General features: G+C 41.8%; 1 protein-coding gene across 2 annotated transcripts in view; it reads right to left on the bottom strand.

The window, feature by feature from the left end:
- Positions 1–14042, bottom strand: part of strbp (spermatid perinuclear RNA binding protein) — an 80706-nt gene that overhangs the window by 6387 nt on the left and 60277 nt on the right. For both annotated transcript variants that reach the window (XM_073477382.1, XM_073477381.1), the window contains exons 6-17: positions 13593–13854; positions 10178–10302; positions 9212–9307; positions 8485–8596; positions 7634–7731; positions 5459–5564; positions 4622–4705; positions 3784–3992; positions 2383–2535; positions 1735–1869; positions 1120–1260; positions 506–635 (exon numbers count right to left, since the gene is read on the bottom strand). In XM_073477382.1, the coding sequence (XP_073333483.1) occupies positions 506–635; positions 1120–1260; positions 1735–1869; positions 2383–2535; positions 3784–3992; positions 4622–4705; positions 5459–5564; positions 7634–7731; positions 8485–8596; positions 9212–9307; positions 10178–10302; positions 13593–13854 (1651 nt within the window). The remainder of the gene's footprint in view (positions 1–505; positions 636–1119; positions 1261–1734; positions 1870–2382; positions 2536–3783; positions 3993–4621; positions 4706–5458; positions 5565–7633; positions 7732–8484; positions 8597–9211; positions 9308–10177; positions 10303–13592; positions 13855–14042) is intronic.

Below are 14042 nucleotides of genomic sequence, written 5' to 3'. Positions count from 1 at the left end.
ACATCTTTAGTAAACTTTTTTTTTTTTAAGTGTTTTTGGCCGTGCTGCACTTTAACAGACAGCTGTGCGTTCAGGGAAAGAGATCTGAGAGGAAGCTACACTTACTTACAAGATCAACCTGAACCTGAATGCGCAAAAATAAAAGTACATTCACAAAATTTAGATTTTCTGCATGATTCTCTGTAAAGGCTGTCCATTATTGAACACTCAGACTGCCGTACATCAATGTTACTACTGTCCCCTGTACAGTTTGCTGCTTTAGGGTATTTCTGAATATTTCCAATACAGTTGCAGGGTGGAAATGGAAGCTTATTTTTGCTTTAAAGCAGAAGAAAATGTCAGCGCTATGAAGCCAGCAGTAAAATAAAATGCTAGTCCTGCAAGAAGCAACCAGATCAGATACAAAAATAAACCAAATACTGTAAAGAACACAAATTCTAAAAGACTAAATCGACCCACACCCGCCCAAATAAAATAAAAAAAAGGGGGAAAATTAAAAATTTACCTGGTGTGACGTATCCAGGTGCAGCTGCACTGACGAAGGCTCCTCTCGCGAGTGCTGCTCTTCCTCTTCCTCTGGCTACCTGAGCTGCTACTGCTGAGGCTGCTGCTGCCGCGGCCAGGGCTCCTTTAGTCTGAACACAGCACATATTACATGATTAGTGTGTCTCAAACATTCAGGATGCAGAGGTACACACAGTATTCCAGTGTCTGCATAAACATGGTGCGCATAAATGAGGCATTAAAGCACACACACAGTCCAAGACAAAACCTTAATGCATAATGATCCACATTGTTCACAAATCTGTTCGCACAGGCTCATTGACAGCATAAGTAGAAGAGGGATGATCTGACAGGTGTGACATATTGATCTGATTAGACACTTGTTAAACGCGGTGTCATTGATTACTGACGCGTGAACAAAGTGGACAAATTGCTACATGGCTATACAGAGCTGATACTGATCAGAAGAGATGCTTAAGTCTGCACTGACAGTTTGGCTGTCAAGGAAAACAGATTACTACTGTATGATGTATATGGTTTCATTATGTGTGTGTGCACGCATGCTCCCCAGACTGCACTCTGTGTCTGGTATGTGCTGTATGCGTGTCTCCGTACCTGAGGCAATATTTTCTTCTTCTTGTTTGCAGCTGCATTGGGACCAGAGAAGAGTTTTTCCAGAGCTGCCAGAGCAGCGCTGGCCTTTGCTACTTTTTTGTTGGGGCCTGCCCCACGAAACTTCTGCCCATCGACCTCCACCTGATGGGCACACACACACACACAAATACACTTATCAGTCATCAGTAACTCAGCCAGCGAGTCTGGCTGAACAGGACAGCTTGTTTAGCGATGCCCTGCTGTCAAGCAGGCCTGCTAATCAATCAGCAGAGCGATGGAGCAGCCAGGCATGTCGGAAAACAACACATCCCACAGAGAACAGGCCTGCTGCAGGAACCAGGTTGAGTGATTGACTTTACCGGTGATCAGCCAGTTTCTGTGTGTGTGTGTGTGTGTGTGTGGCTTAGTCTCTGTTTTCTATATTTTTATTTATTTTATTATAGAGATTTTTATTATATGTCACAGTTCCTCACTTTCTTACATGTATAAATGTTTTTTTGGTTGTTTTTGGCCTTTTCATGGCTTTATTGATAGGACAGCTTGAGAGATGGCAGGAAGTGGGACGCGAGAGAGGGGGGATGACTTGCAGCAAAGTGCCGCAGGTCGGACTCTCACCTCCATAACAAAGCGTTTGTCATGGCTGCCTCCACTTTCAGAGATGAGTTCGTATTTGAGGCCTCGTCTCTTTTCGTTTAGCTCCATGACGGGGTTCTTCCCACTCGCCGTCAGTATGGGACCCTGAGTTCGCACCTGGGGAGTGAAAAGATTATTAGAGTAATTTATTTGAAAACATCTTCATAGCTTTCTTTGTAAGTGCACAGTGGACAGTTTGGATACACGTTATGTCCTTAAACCACAGTAAATGCAGGCATTTTGTGTGCGATATGGCGCCACCCACAGTTTCTGCATGTAACACGGCTGTCGTAAATACAAATCCTAGGCTTGTAACAATTTGTCAGATGTAATGTAGGTGCTAACTACAAACAAAACTCATTCCTTCACAACAATGTTAAGTCTTGAAAACTTGTATCTTGAAGTAAACATGTATGTAACGCTGTGATCCTACCCTCTCACTGAAGTTACATAGTGCAGAAACAAGTGATGGGGGGCGGAGTGGCTGAGACAGAGACACCAGTTACAAGACACTGTAGCATCAACATGATTTTGAAGCTGTTATTTTAAGGTCAAAAAGTGACATAACGTTGCTTTAATAAAAGCATTTGAACTGAGTGTACGCATTTCTGTATCAGCACGTTTCCCCACCTCCAGTGTGTTGGAACTGTCCGAGGAGTGTGTTGGGTTATTGCTAGTGTGTGATGACGTCTCGCTCTTCCCCTCGCCGTCCGACTTCTCGTCTGAACTCATGGGGTCCAGGTCTGAATCGAAACCTGTTGGGTAGCCCATCGCCTGGAGAACCTAGAGAGGGAAGATGATGATACAGTTAGGAGAACACAACGCAGGAGCAGACAAACGGCAAACAAAAGACACTAAAGATAAAATGATGAGACCAAAAGTAGGGTTACACTCAAGAGCAAGTTATAATAAATCTGAAATTCTGAACTCTCCGCATGATTGTGAGTTGCAGACTACAACGAGGACAGTAGAGGATCCAGAAGTGGCCTTGTAAAATCCAGATTTGAAATGAAAAATGTTCTCAGTCAACCAGGTAACATCTTACATCATTTATTTTCTATTTATTTTCCATTTTCTTTTCAACAAGCTCACTAAATCTGATGGGATAGATTTTGCAATATGAAAACAGTTTCACACTGATACATTAATGATCCTTTGTGTGTGTTTCGAACAGACTTTATCAGCATCATCAGCCACAAAGGTAGAGATCTGCTACCCAGGGAATTATGAATAAAAAACAACCAAAAACAGCTATTGTGCCAGTCTAAATGACTATAGTTTAACAAAATATACGCCCAGAAGCAGCAATACTGCAGCCTGCTGCAAGTACTAACATGATAGAGTTGAGCCAAACTCACACAATGGTTACAATAAAACCATTAGCATACATAATGAGCCACATGAGCCTACTGTATGTCTTCGACAGGGCAGAGAGCAGCAAAGTGATTCATTCATTCATTCATAAATAATGTAGGCAGAAGAGAAAAAGAGAATGACAATTTTTTGACCCAAATGGATGATTGTGTTACATTGAGAGAAACTGAGGGGGAGAAACACAGGGCGAGAAGGGGAGATCAGAAGGTGAGTACAGGAGAGAGAGAAAGAAAGTGAGTGAGGAGGAGAATGCAAAAGGGGGAGCGAGATGGGCAGAAAGAGCCTTTTATGGGAATGGAGCGGATAGCGGATTATCCCGGCTCTGTGCTCTGGAGAGCCTCTTTGTTCACAACCACTTTGGGATTACATGGATTTGCCCACCTCCATCCCTCCTAACACACAAACACACGCACGCACACACACACACACACACACACACACACACACGCACTAATAGACAAAAACATTTTTATAGATACACACAGGTTTGGCTGCGGCTAGAGCTTCGAAAGTTCTTCAGGTAGCCAAAAAAGAAAAAAAAACATGTCTCTTCTATATAATTGTGTGTCTTTTATCATTTTGCTGTCCTGTATACATCCTAATAATGGAAACAACCTAATAAGCACACACCTGCTAAACTTCATTTTCTTTTCTTACCTTGACGGCGACGTGGAGCTTGGCGGTCTTCTTGGAGGATCCCGATGCTTCGTAAACGGTTCCGTCCAGATCCACAGACATGGTGAAGACCGGAGCGTGAACCGGGCCCGACTGGGACAGCAGGCGATACTGCAGCCCCGGCCGGATCTGGTTCAACCGCATCAGGGCATTCATTGGCTGGTTGGAGTCTATGGCTTTACTGTCTAGGACTATTGCAGAAAAATGGGGAGAGGTATGGTTAAAGTAGAAATATAGCAGATTAGGATATATTTAATAAATGTTGGTAGGGGGTGTAGCAATTATCCAGTAGGAATAGGACAGACTGGGCCATTTTGGAGAAACTGTATTTAATAAATCATGTTTTCTTAAGGTTCTCTGCTCCCTTGCTGGTTGTTTTCATGATGAATAAAGGTGCTTCTCTATTTTCTCTCTCTTTCAATCACTTTGCTCCAGTTTGCCAATATCTAAAAATGCCTCTCTGTCTCCATCAGTGGTGGTTTATCTTCTACTTGTATGAAGAAAGAGATGGGGATGGTTGGGTGGCCTACTAAAACGTGAACAATCAATACTATTGATTTGCCTCCACAGGATGGAAGAAAGATGGAAGGGAGAAAAGCAGACGGGGAAGAAAGCAAACAAAATAGAGACAAGGGAGAAGCTTGGCTGAGGCATCTCAAAGCATTGTGCAGCTTCATTTTCAGTGCTTTGGAGATGAAACTAAAAAGATATTTATTCTCATCCTTGCATTTCCTTTCTTTCTGTTTTTAAAATAGATTGGGGTGAATGAGCAGTGAATATCGTGATGCCATCGCCTTTCTTTCCTCCTTTCTTCTTGTACCTTTCCTCAGATTCCTCTTCATCTTCTTGATGAGGTCCTTGTCATCCATCGCTCCATCCTCGTACGGCCTCTTCAGACCTAATCCTGGGAAAAAGTAAGAGGGGGAGACGCAGAAAGATGAGAAGGGATGCTAATCAATCACCGACTACAAGAGATGTTTATGTGAACACGCACCAAAACCACTTGTGTGGGACAGAGAGAAAGGGGAGGCAGAGTCGCAGAAAACAAGCAATATATGAGGACAAGCATAAAGATGGATAAACTGGCAGACAAGATAAACAGGGCAGACAGGCGGAGCAGCAAACAGTCAAACAACGAGGAAGACATATAAGCTCCTTTCCTACATGCACCTTAATCTGTAAATGCTCTGGCAATTATCCATGTCAGTCATGAGGGACCGTAAAGGCTCGAGTCGGTTTTCCATGAAAGTCGCTTTGAAAATTTGCCAACTTTTTTCTCTTGTGTGAACAAAAGCAGAAACATCTCCGTATAAAGCATTCGCAAGTTAACAAGATTGAACTGAAACTGACACTGACAAAAAATTACAACATAAAAGGGAGGCAAAATATCAAAAAACATCATATCTCATCGTTTTGTGATGTTTAACAAGTCAGCAGTATTGACGGTGCTGTCAGCGCTGGTGTGTAGAAAAACCAAAGGTCACGTCATGTATGACCCTGATAACTGGAGTCAGTAACGCTGACAGACCGAAAAGACAAGCCTTCACACAGTGTGTAAAATAGATACATACAGACTGAGAGACTAAACAGACTGCCAAAGACAGAAAGACATGTGGAGGTAGACAGCGCATACAGGCAGTTAGACAGGTACACACACCTTCTTTATCAGACCAGGGGTATTTCTGTGATGGTTTATTTGAGGGAAGAGGCTCCATCTCCAACACCTTGTAGATCTGTCCGAATGCCATGAGTCTGAGAGCGTGCTGTTGAATGCAAAACACACACACACACACACACACACACAAAGGAAAAGAAAGAAGCTAAGAAGATATATTCAAACTGTACTGAGTATGAACATTAACAGAGTAGAGCTGAGACATTAAAGGCTCTTTTGCAGTTTTGTACATCCAAGTTCCCGTAATGCAACTTGATAGCATTTGTCTGAGACCTTCCCTGCCTCCTAAATACCCACTTCTCTCAAACTCAAGCAAATCCAACTGCAGCTGCGACATGAACATACATGAAGTTGATCTTCCAAATATGGTGAGTGTGGGGTTTATAGGCTGATTAGGTCACAGAAGAGGCCAAAAAACGATTTTTTTATTGTCAGAAATATTGTAGCTGGGGGTTAGAAGTTGTGGCTGTTAACAAAAGCCCTAGACATGCTGGTATCCACTGTGTAACTGCTTAACTGGGGGAAACTTATATTCACTCTGACCAGTTTATGAAATGGCCAATCACTAAAATAGCTTGCAAAATAAACATTTATGTATAAAAATATATTTAGCAGCAAACAATTCCTTCACTCGTTTGGCATAATAGCTATAATCATTTTATCAAATCATGTTGTTTTCAAAAACCATTTAATTTGTATTAATTCATCAATTATGCAGAAGATGAAGAAGAAGAGGAAGAAGAAACAGAAGAAGATAACTTTATCAATACCCTTTGAGAAATTATTTTTTTCTTCTTCTTTGATTCAACCACATTACTTGTGGTCAAAGTCAGATTGTTGTGCTTTAAACGCATTGAGTAGGTTATTTTTTATTTCTTTGTCACATAGTTGTTAAAATTGCAACCTTTGATAACATTTTGTACAGTTTGTGTAGTTTGGACTCTGTAGCTTATTTACTTCTTCAGCTGCTAAGAGATGGCCGTGGAGTATGCAAGACAGCAGTTGAAACTTTCTCTTTAAACCCCACACTCTCAGTTCGCAACACAGACTTTCTGTTCTCGAGCTCAAGCCAAGAAACTTTGAAAGTTTAAATTAAATTGTAAATGTTATCCTGAAGCATTTTATTCTCTAGCTGACTCACTTGAGTTTGAATCAATTAAAGTTATAATACAGACCAATTCAAAGAAAGCAATGCACTTTGATTAGTTAAGTGAATGCCCAACAGTTTTCTACTTATATCAAAGATAGATTTCTGCAGACATGCAGTCTCATATTCTGTTTTTACTAATGCAGCTCGTTAAGTCTGGTTGAAGAACTGAGACAGACAAGATGTTAAACTAGAATATTCAGGCTTATGTTGAGATATTCATCTTCAAAAATATTAGGTCAGACTATCTACAAACATAGAAGCGCATTGGCAACTTCTATACCTATCTATTATCTATCTATTACGCATATCCATACAAACTTGAGTTATCTTGCAACAGACAGCATCAACTTTGCACATACTACACTGACCAGTGTGTCTGTGTGTTCATTTATCACTCTTGACTTACTGTACACATGCTCAACCTACACAAACAATCAGAAAGGTAACCAGAATGGCACGCAATGGCTCTGCTAATACAAATCCATTAGGGAGGTAGAGTGTCTCAGATATTCATGAGGCTCGGCGTAGCTCATTGACAGAACAGCTCCCTCTCTCCTATCTGCTCTTGTATCTGCTCCAATACAATTATCCCCATTGACATTCCAGCCTCGTTCAGGCTGCCTTCAAAGGAAATGGACGGCAGGATTCACTAAGCCATGCGGCTCAGAGGCTGCCCTGCTCATTCGAGTGTGTGTGTGAAGAAGGACAAGGCGCACACACGCACACAAAAACTGTCCTCAGGGTGTCAGAGATGGATTTATGGCCTTCAATGGCAATAGTTTCCCACACCAATCATTAAAATTCAGCGCCATGCAGCTCCTCCTGCATGTGCACGCTCACACAAGTGTGTGTGAATGCAGATTGTGTGCCGGTTGGGGCGGTGATGGGGGCTTTCTGTCTGGTAATAGGCGTGTTGCTTACTGATCCCCACACACTGACAGCTCAGGGCGAGTACAGCTGGGTGATAACAACAGTGTCTTTAGGCTGACGTGTGTGTGTGTGTGTACCTGTGCGCTGTAGGTAATGGCCTCAGCCTGCTGGTCGGTCATGTTGGCTAGTGTGTTTGTTGGCTCTTTCTCACATGGGTCGTGTAAACCTGGACCACCTGGGGGAAGTGACAAAGGATGACACACACACACACACACACACACACACACACACACACACACACACACACACACACACACACACACACACACACACACACACACACACACACACACACACACACACACACACACACACAGTTATTGTCACTTTATGTACTGACACTGCAGCTCAGCAACATTTAATTAGGCCTCACTGTCAGAAAATAAGCGACAATGGAAATACTGACTATTAAGATGGACGACAGCAGCACTAGGAAGATTGAACTGGTCAAAGTCATTGTGAGTTCTTCAAACCAGTTAATTCATGTAAAAGCCTCAAACTCTGATTGTGTCACATTTTTCTTAAATTTCAATACTGTGGATGAGTCATACATTTTTTCCTGAAATTAAAGTTTGCTATTAATCATTCATCAGTCTGGGTTCTTAAACTATTTCACTATTCTACTTAAACTGAACTTTCACTTTTGAATAACTGAATTTTCTCCAAGGATGCACAACATTTTCTAAAGAAACCCTTTAGCTGCTCCTAATTAAGATGCTTTCGTAATAATGGCTTGCTTCAGACAGCTGTGCTGTGCTGGGTCATTGATAATGTCTCGTAGAGGAATGGCTCCAAAATGTGCCTCGCTGTATCTGCTCATCTACCAAAATTTAGCATGTTTCTTAGCTACGCTCACCAGCAACGGCAAGAATTTGAATGTTAAAATCTTCCCACTATGTTTATTTATGCATGCACCATGGCTCCGTACCTGGTAGCAGAATGCCTGAGGCCAGACACTCCATGACTCGACGCAGCGCTTCTCCAGCCCCAAGAGGTCTGTTGCAGGTGGCAATTGCCTTCTCGCAGATAAGCTCTAAGGGCTGCAAGAAGACACGCACATCACAGATATGAACACAGCCGAACATGCAATTGTATAACAGGGCTGCACGAAATGGTAAAAAAAAATCATATTGACGTTATTTTTCTAAGATACTACGATTGTGATAAGATTCATGACAAGCAAGAATTATGATTTTTGCAGCATAATTTTCATTTTTACTGAAAAGAAATATCAAACTCATGATGATGTAACACCTGTTGGGGTCTGTAACAACAAATAAACATGTTATGTTACATCTGAATAGTACTTGGCCATATTGCTATTCCGATAATATTTCAGTTAACTGTTCAGCCCTACTGTAAAGACAATATGATTAACTCCATCAACACATATGGTATAGGAGGTATGTAGGTATCATTCTCACTAAACATAATGAATGTAAAAAGTATAACAGCACAGAGACTTTATTTTATAATGTAAACCATCATAGAAATATGAATATTCCATTACAGCATGGAGATGGAGGGCATTTTGTAATAATGCACAATTGCACATAACATCATTAACATCTATACATATTCAAGGTGGTTGAACACCTTTCTTTTTATTTCTTGCATTCGCTCTCAAACACAAGTAATTACAGCCAAAGACTCACCCATCCCTTGAGAGGTTCCCAGACAGGGTGTCTATTGCACATGTCTCTAAGTATCCTGAGAACGATAACGCAGGACTTGAGCCCGTTCACTCGAGCCTGGGAGAGACAGACAGATGGATAGAATGGAGAGAAGAGGGAAAGACGGAGGGGGTTGCGAGATTAAAACAGAAAGAGGGTGGGAAGGGAACAAATTGAGCACAGGAGGAGTGATATTTGTGCAAACACATACAGATAACAGCCTGCTTTACACCACAAAGCCACATAATGAAGTGATTGTATCTGTCTTAAACTCCCCATGAGCTCCCCATTTAGTTTACTGAACATGTTTTACTAAAAATGTTGTCTGTCTTCACAAAAATAGCTACATTCTGAACTTGTACAATTTGTTTTTTTTTGTCAGTAAGGTAAGTGAGTTGGGAGATAGATGGGGAAGGGTATGGGGGGGGGAATCAAAAGGGAAGCATTGACATACTGTACAGAGCAGGCAGGTTCACATAATAGCCAAAAAGAAAAACAAGTATCAACCATTGCTTTTGTAGCCTTACGATACTTCTTATATTTATCTTTTTTCCAGTTCATATATAAGTGTGTGGAGTGCACCATCGTACAGTATCTAGCATAAAAATACACTTTCTTTTGAAAATCTGATTTGTAATATTTAGCATTTTTTGTTCATGATGTTGTAAAGCAACATCCTGCAAACTGAACTGGAGATGAGAAAGAATAAAAACATATGTTGATCAGCCGCATTGCCATGAATTATAGGATCAGTTGTAATAATTCTAACAAAAAGTCATGTCAGTAAAAATGCTAATTTGTCCGCACTTGTATCTGGTCTTGATTAGTCTAAACTGTGGGCATAATAAGCACCACAGCGTCATCTGACAGTGAGTGATTTCCCTCTGGATGAATCGTCAGGCTACAATAAGCATCGGGCAGGAAGACAGGAAGTGAGTGGGTGCCGACCTGGAACCACTTGGCGTGTCGTAGCGCTGCCAGGGCCAACAGACATCTGTGTCTATCCAGCACCTCCCCCTCCTCCTCCTCCTCCTCCTCCTCAGTCTCCACTCTGTGCGCAGCAGCACCCAACACTGCCACAAAACAATAACAACCCAATATAGAGAACGTAAAACACACACACATCATGGTCTGAGTGTGTGTGTTTGATTTTTTTTTGCGCGTGTGAATGTATGCAGTCACACGTGAAAATTTGCGTGTGAATGCAGACATTCACACACACATGCATGGATACTTTGGTACATACAAGGTGCTTTTCATGCCATAAAGTTGTTTCTCTCCTTGTAGAAACTCTCTACACGTCACAGAACTGCGATGAATGCTTGTAAAAACGTCCTCACTCTTTAAACGGTGTGTCATTTTCAACACTGTGATCAGTCTAACATGTGTTAACTGCATCACATGTTGACATCCTTATCACGTGGTAACACAGGATGAACTGTCCCTCGTATCGTTGAAAATTACACACACTATTCAGCAGTGATTTAGTAGTTCACATCCATCCAGTCACTGTTAAAAAAAACAGTGAAAGGGAGAGCAACCGGGGCGACAAGGGAAGATACAACTTTGCGGAATGGAGAGCCCCCCACAGACATACACCAAACAAATACCGAAGGAGTGTTTGATTTAATGTGTGGGCATTGTTGGGACACATTTCACTGTGCCCAGCAAGGTAAATCAATCTCTCCTTCATGTATTTGAAAAGGATTTCATTTATTTTGATCCAGTCTGCGCCAGGCAGGAGTCAAAATAGGTGTTTATTTTTCATCTGGATTACTTAAGGTGCACTTGATTGCACAGAGTTGTGGAGAAATGGTGCAGAGAAAAGCAATTCAACACCCTGTCTGGGCAAACATAGAATCAAGCGCTCCTAAAGTAGAACTGAAAAGAAAAAAAAAGAAAAAATTCTAAGATAGTTTGACCCAGTCTCAGACAAACACAACACAGGAGGGATCAAGGCAGGGTTTAGTCAGAGCATCGTGGTTGGTAAAAGAGGAGCATTCTTACGCTTTTATATGTGAGCGTTTGATTCATGCCGCCCGACACACCAGACTGGTTGAGTTACTACACTCTCACCCATTCTGCTACTTAAGAATCAGCACGAGGCCAATGATATGCAAGGCGAGCTGAATCAAACGCAGCTGTGTATGAATGAGTGCAGTTACGTGGGGTTTCCAAAGAGGGTTTATTGTGTGCGGGACCCACTGGAAGTGATATGAGACACACCTAAGAGTCCTTTGGGTGTCTATGAAACACAACTAGGTAAATATTTTCCTCATCACTCTCCCGTGAAAAGAAAAGCCTTCCCGCAAGAGGTATTTTGCTGAAATGTCAGATGTGTCTAATGTGTGGTAGCACCACGAGGAGCATCTATCTCTCATTATCCCTGAACTCATCTGGCTGTTATCCTGATGCATGCAGTGATGTGTGTTTGTGTTTCCATGTGATGTATAATGGTGTATTTCAAGGTCTGTCAGAGTGATCCCAGCTGCATGTGGGACCGCTCTGCGGCTGGTGGATCATTATAGTCTTTCTTCCTCCCACCATTCTCTCAAACGCTCCGCTGGCCTCTCCCTCACTTCGCGCTGTTCTTTTATCATTATCGCCGTCTGTGTTGTCTGATTTAAAAAATTCCCTTTGCTATACTGTCTCCTCTAATTTACTGTCACAGCACCCGTCCTCCCTTTGTTACCACACAGAGCAGCGAGCTGTATCTGAGCTTAAAGGACCATAACATGCAATATGTATGCATACATATAACTCATATTTAATAAAGTAGCCATTGAAACATTCTGCACACATGGGAATTGTAAAGCAGAAGTGGATGCATTTACACTTATTAAATGTTTGTGTCTCTCTGAGATTTTGGAGATCTAATAAATTGCTAATAAAGTCCTGACCAGGCAGGAGTAGCTATAAAGATGTATCTGCATATCTGTAAAAGACTCTCATTTCGCAGCAGTGGATATGAGCTTCTATGCCCCGCTCTAGAGCCTACAACAGCCAATGAGCTATTGTGTAGACAAGTTACCCACTCTCTCTTCTTTCTCCTCTCTCCTGAGCCACTTACACGCCTGTAGACAATGAGATTTCAAATTCTTATTGAATAGGCTGTTATTCCACCTAAGTACTTGTTTTTGAGATCACAAAATTGCATTTTTTTGCCAGCTGCGTGAATATTTCCTTAGAAAAAGTTGTGTTAGGTGTTCAATTTCAGTGAATTTGATATTAACTTTGAACTTTGACGAAGTAAGACTATATGATATGGACCCATTGTATTTTCCAGCTAATAGGGGCAGTTACAGGTCATCTGCAGGCGTATTTTTGCGTAAAAGAAAAAAAAAAATCAGGTGAGGAAAATAAATAAATGATTTATAAATAATTCAGTGTGTTCAAAGTCCTATAGATTAATGCCAGAAGCACTTACAGTAAAACAAAAAAAACAGCTTATAAACTTTTAAAAAGAGTCCAAAACCATGGTGGTACTCCAAATGTTTATAGTTTTAAATTTACTTTGGGTGAAACTGGGATAGACATTTTAGGATAATTGTACATACATTTCCAGGGATAAGAACAGGTTAATTTATCAAACATCATATATATTATTCATTGCATGATTGAAACCAAATCAGAAAATAATTTGTCTCTCACCATTAAATAGTTACATATTTTTTTCCAAAATAAGGTCCCATGGTGGTCCAGGACTTTGCGAGAGCTAGAGGAGGGGCTGACTTTGGACAACACCATAGGTATCTATTCCTGTTGATGCATGTGTTATTGTGTAACAGCATTAGACCCTGCCTTTTAATATGCAACCCTACAGACAGCCTTACATCCCTCAACCCCCACCGGCGCCTGATAAAATCTGAGCAATTAGACATCCAATGTGACAAGTATCCCTATCCGCGTTTGTGTGCATGGCTTTTCCTCCGTGTGGTCGCATGCCTGTGTGCTCTTCTTGGAAAATACTAGCGGTCTTCTCCGTCTTGCCGTGGCATGAGGCGTGATGTACGGCTAACCTTCGTGCTATCTCTCATTTCTCTCCGAGGCCTGAGTGCCTAGTTGGACGGGAGCCACAGGATGGATGGGCAGCTCCCTACAGCTCGGTTATTGATTTCGCTGGCCTGCTGGCCTTGCTCTCCCGTTCCCACCTCCCACAACCAATTATGACCAGTTTCTGCTACCCATGAAAATGGGGGGATGGGGGAGGAAGATGCTATTAGACTGAACCAGTTTAGTTCAATGACTCATTCTGTGTGTTTCAACTTATATGTGTCCTGTGCCTGTCGTGTCTTGTGTCAGCATCAGTTAATGAGTTAAAAGGGAAAAAGAGAAAAACTACAACTTATCGCTGTGTTCCTACCTTGCCCATTCTTCATCTCCTGCTCCTGCTCCTCCTCTTCCTCTTCCTCCTCTGCCTCCTCCTTCTCCTCCCTCTCCTCCTCTCCTTCCTCCCCATTCTCCAACTCCTCTTCTTCTTCCTCCTCCTCTTCATCCTCGTCTTCCCTCATGGCCGGCGAGGTGAGGGTAATCTTGAGAGTGAGTTTGGGCTCTGTTGTAGTTTGTACCAAGATGGCCACCTCGGGCAAGGAGCTTGTGACCTCATATTTCTCTTCTGTCAGCTTCTGTCATGTGTCAAACAGACATAACTGGGTGGTCAGAGGCCAAGGTCACAACACGACTCAGTACGGATGAAAAAGAAGCAAAATATATTTGCAACAACATCATCAGTTAAGACAGGAAAAACAATGTTTAAAATCATGTTGAATGCTTTTTAAGACCCTAATAAGACCTCAAGAAATGACATTTACCA

Source organism: Pagrus major, chromosome 12 (genome assembly GCF_040436345.1).
Source record: "Pagrus major chromosome 12, Pma_NU_1.0".
Classification (NCBI taxonomy): domain Eukaryota; kingdom Metazoa; phylum Chordata; class Actinopteri; order Spariformes; family Sparidae; genus Pagrus; species Pagrus major.
This window is presented reverse-complemented; position numbering and strand designations above follow the sequence as displayed.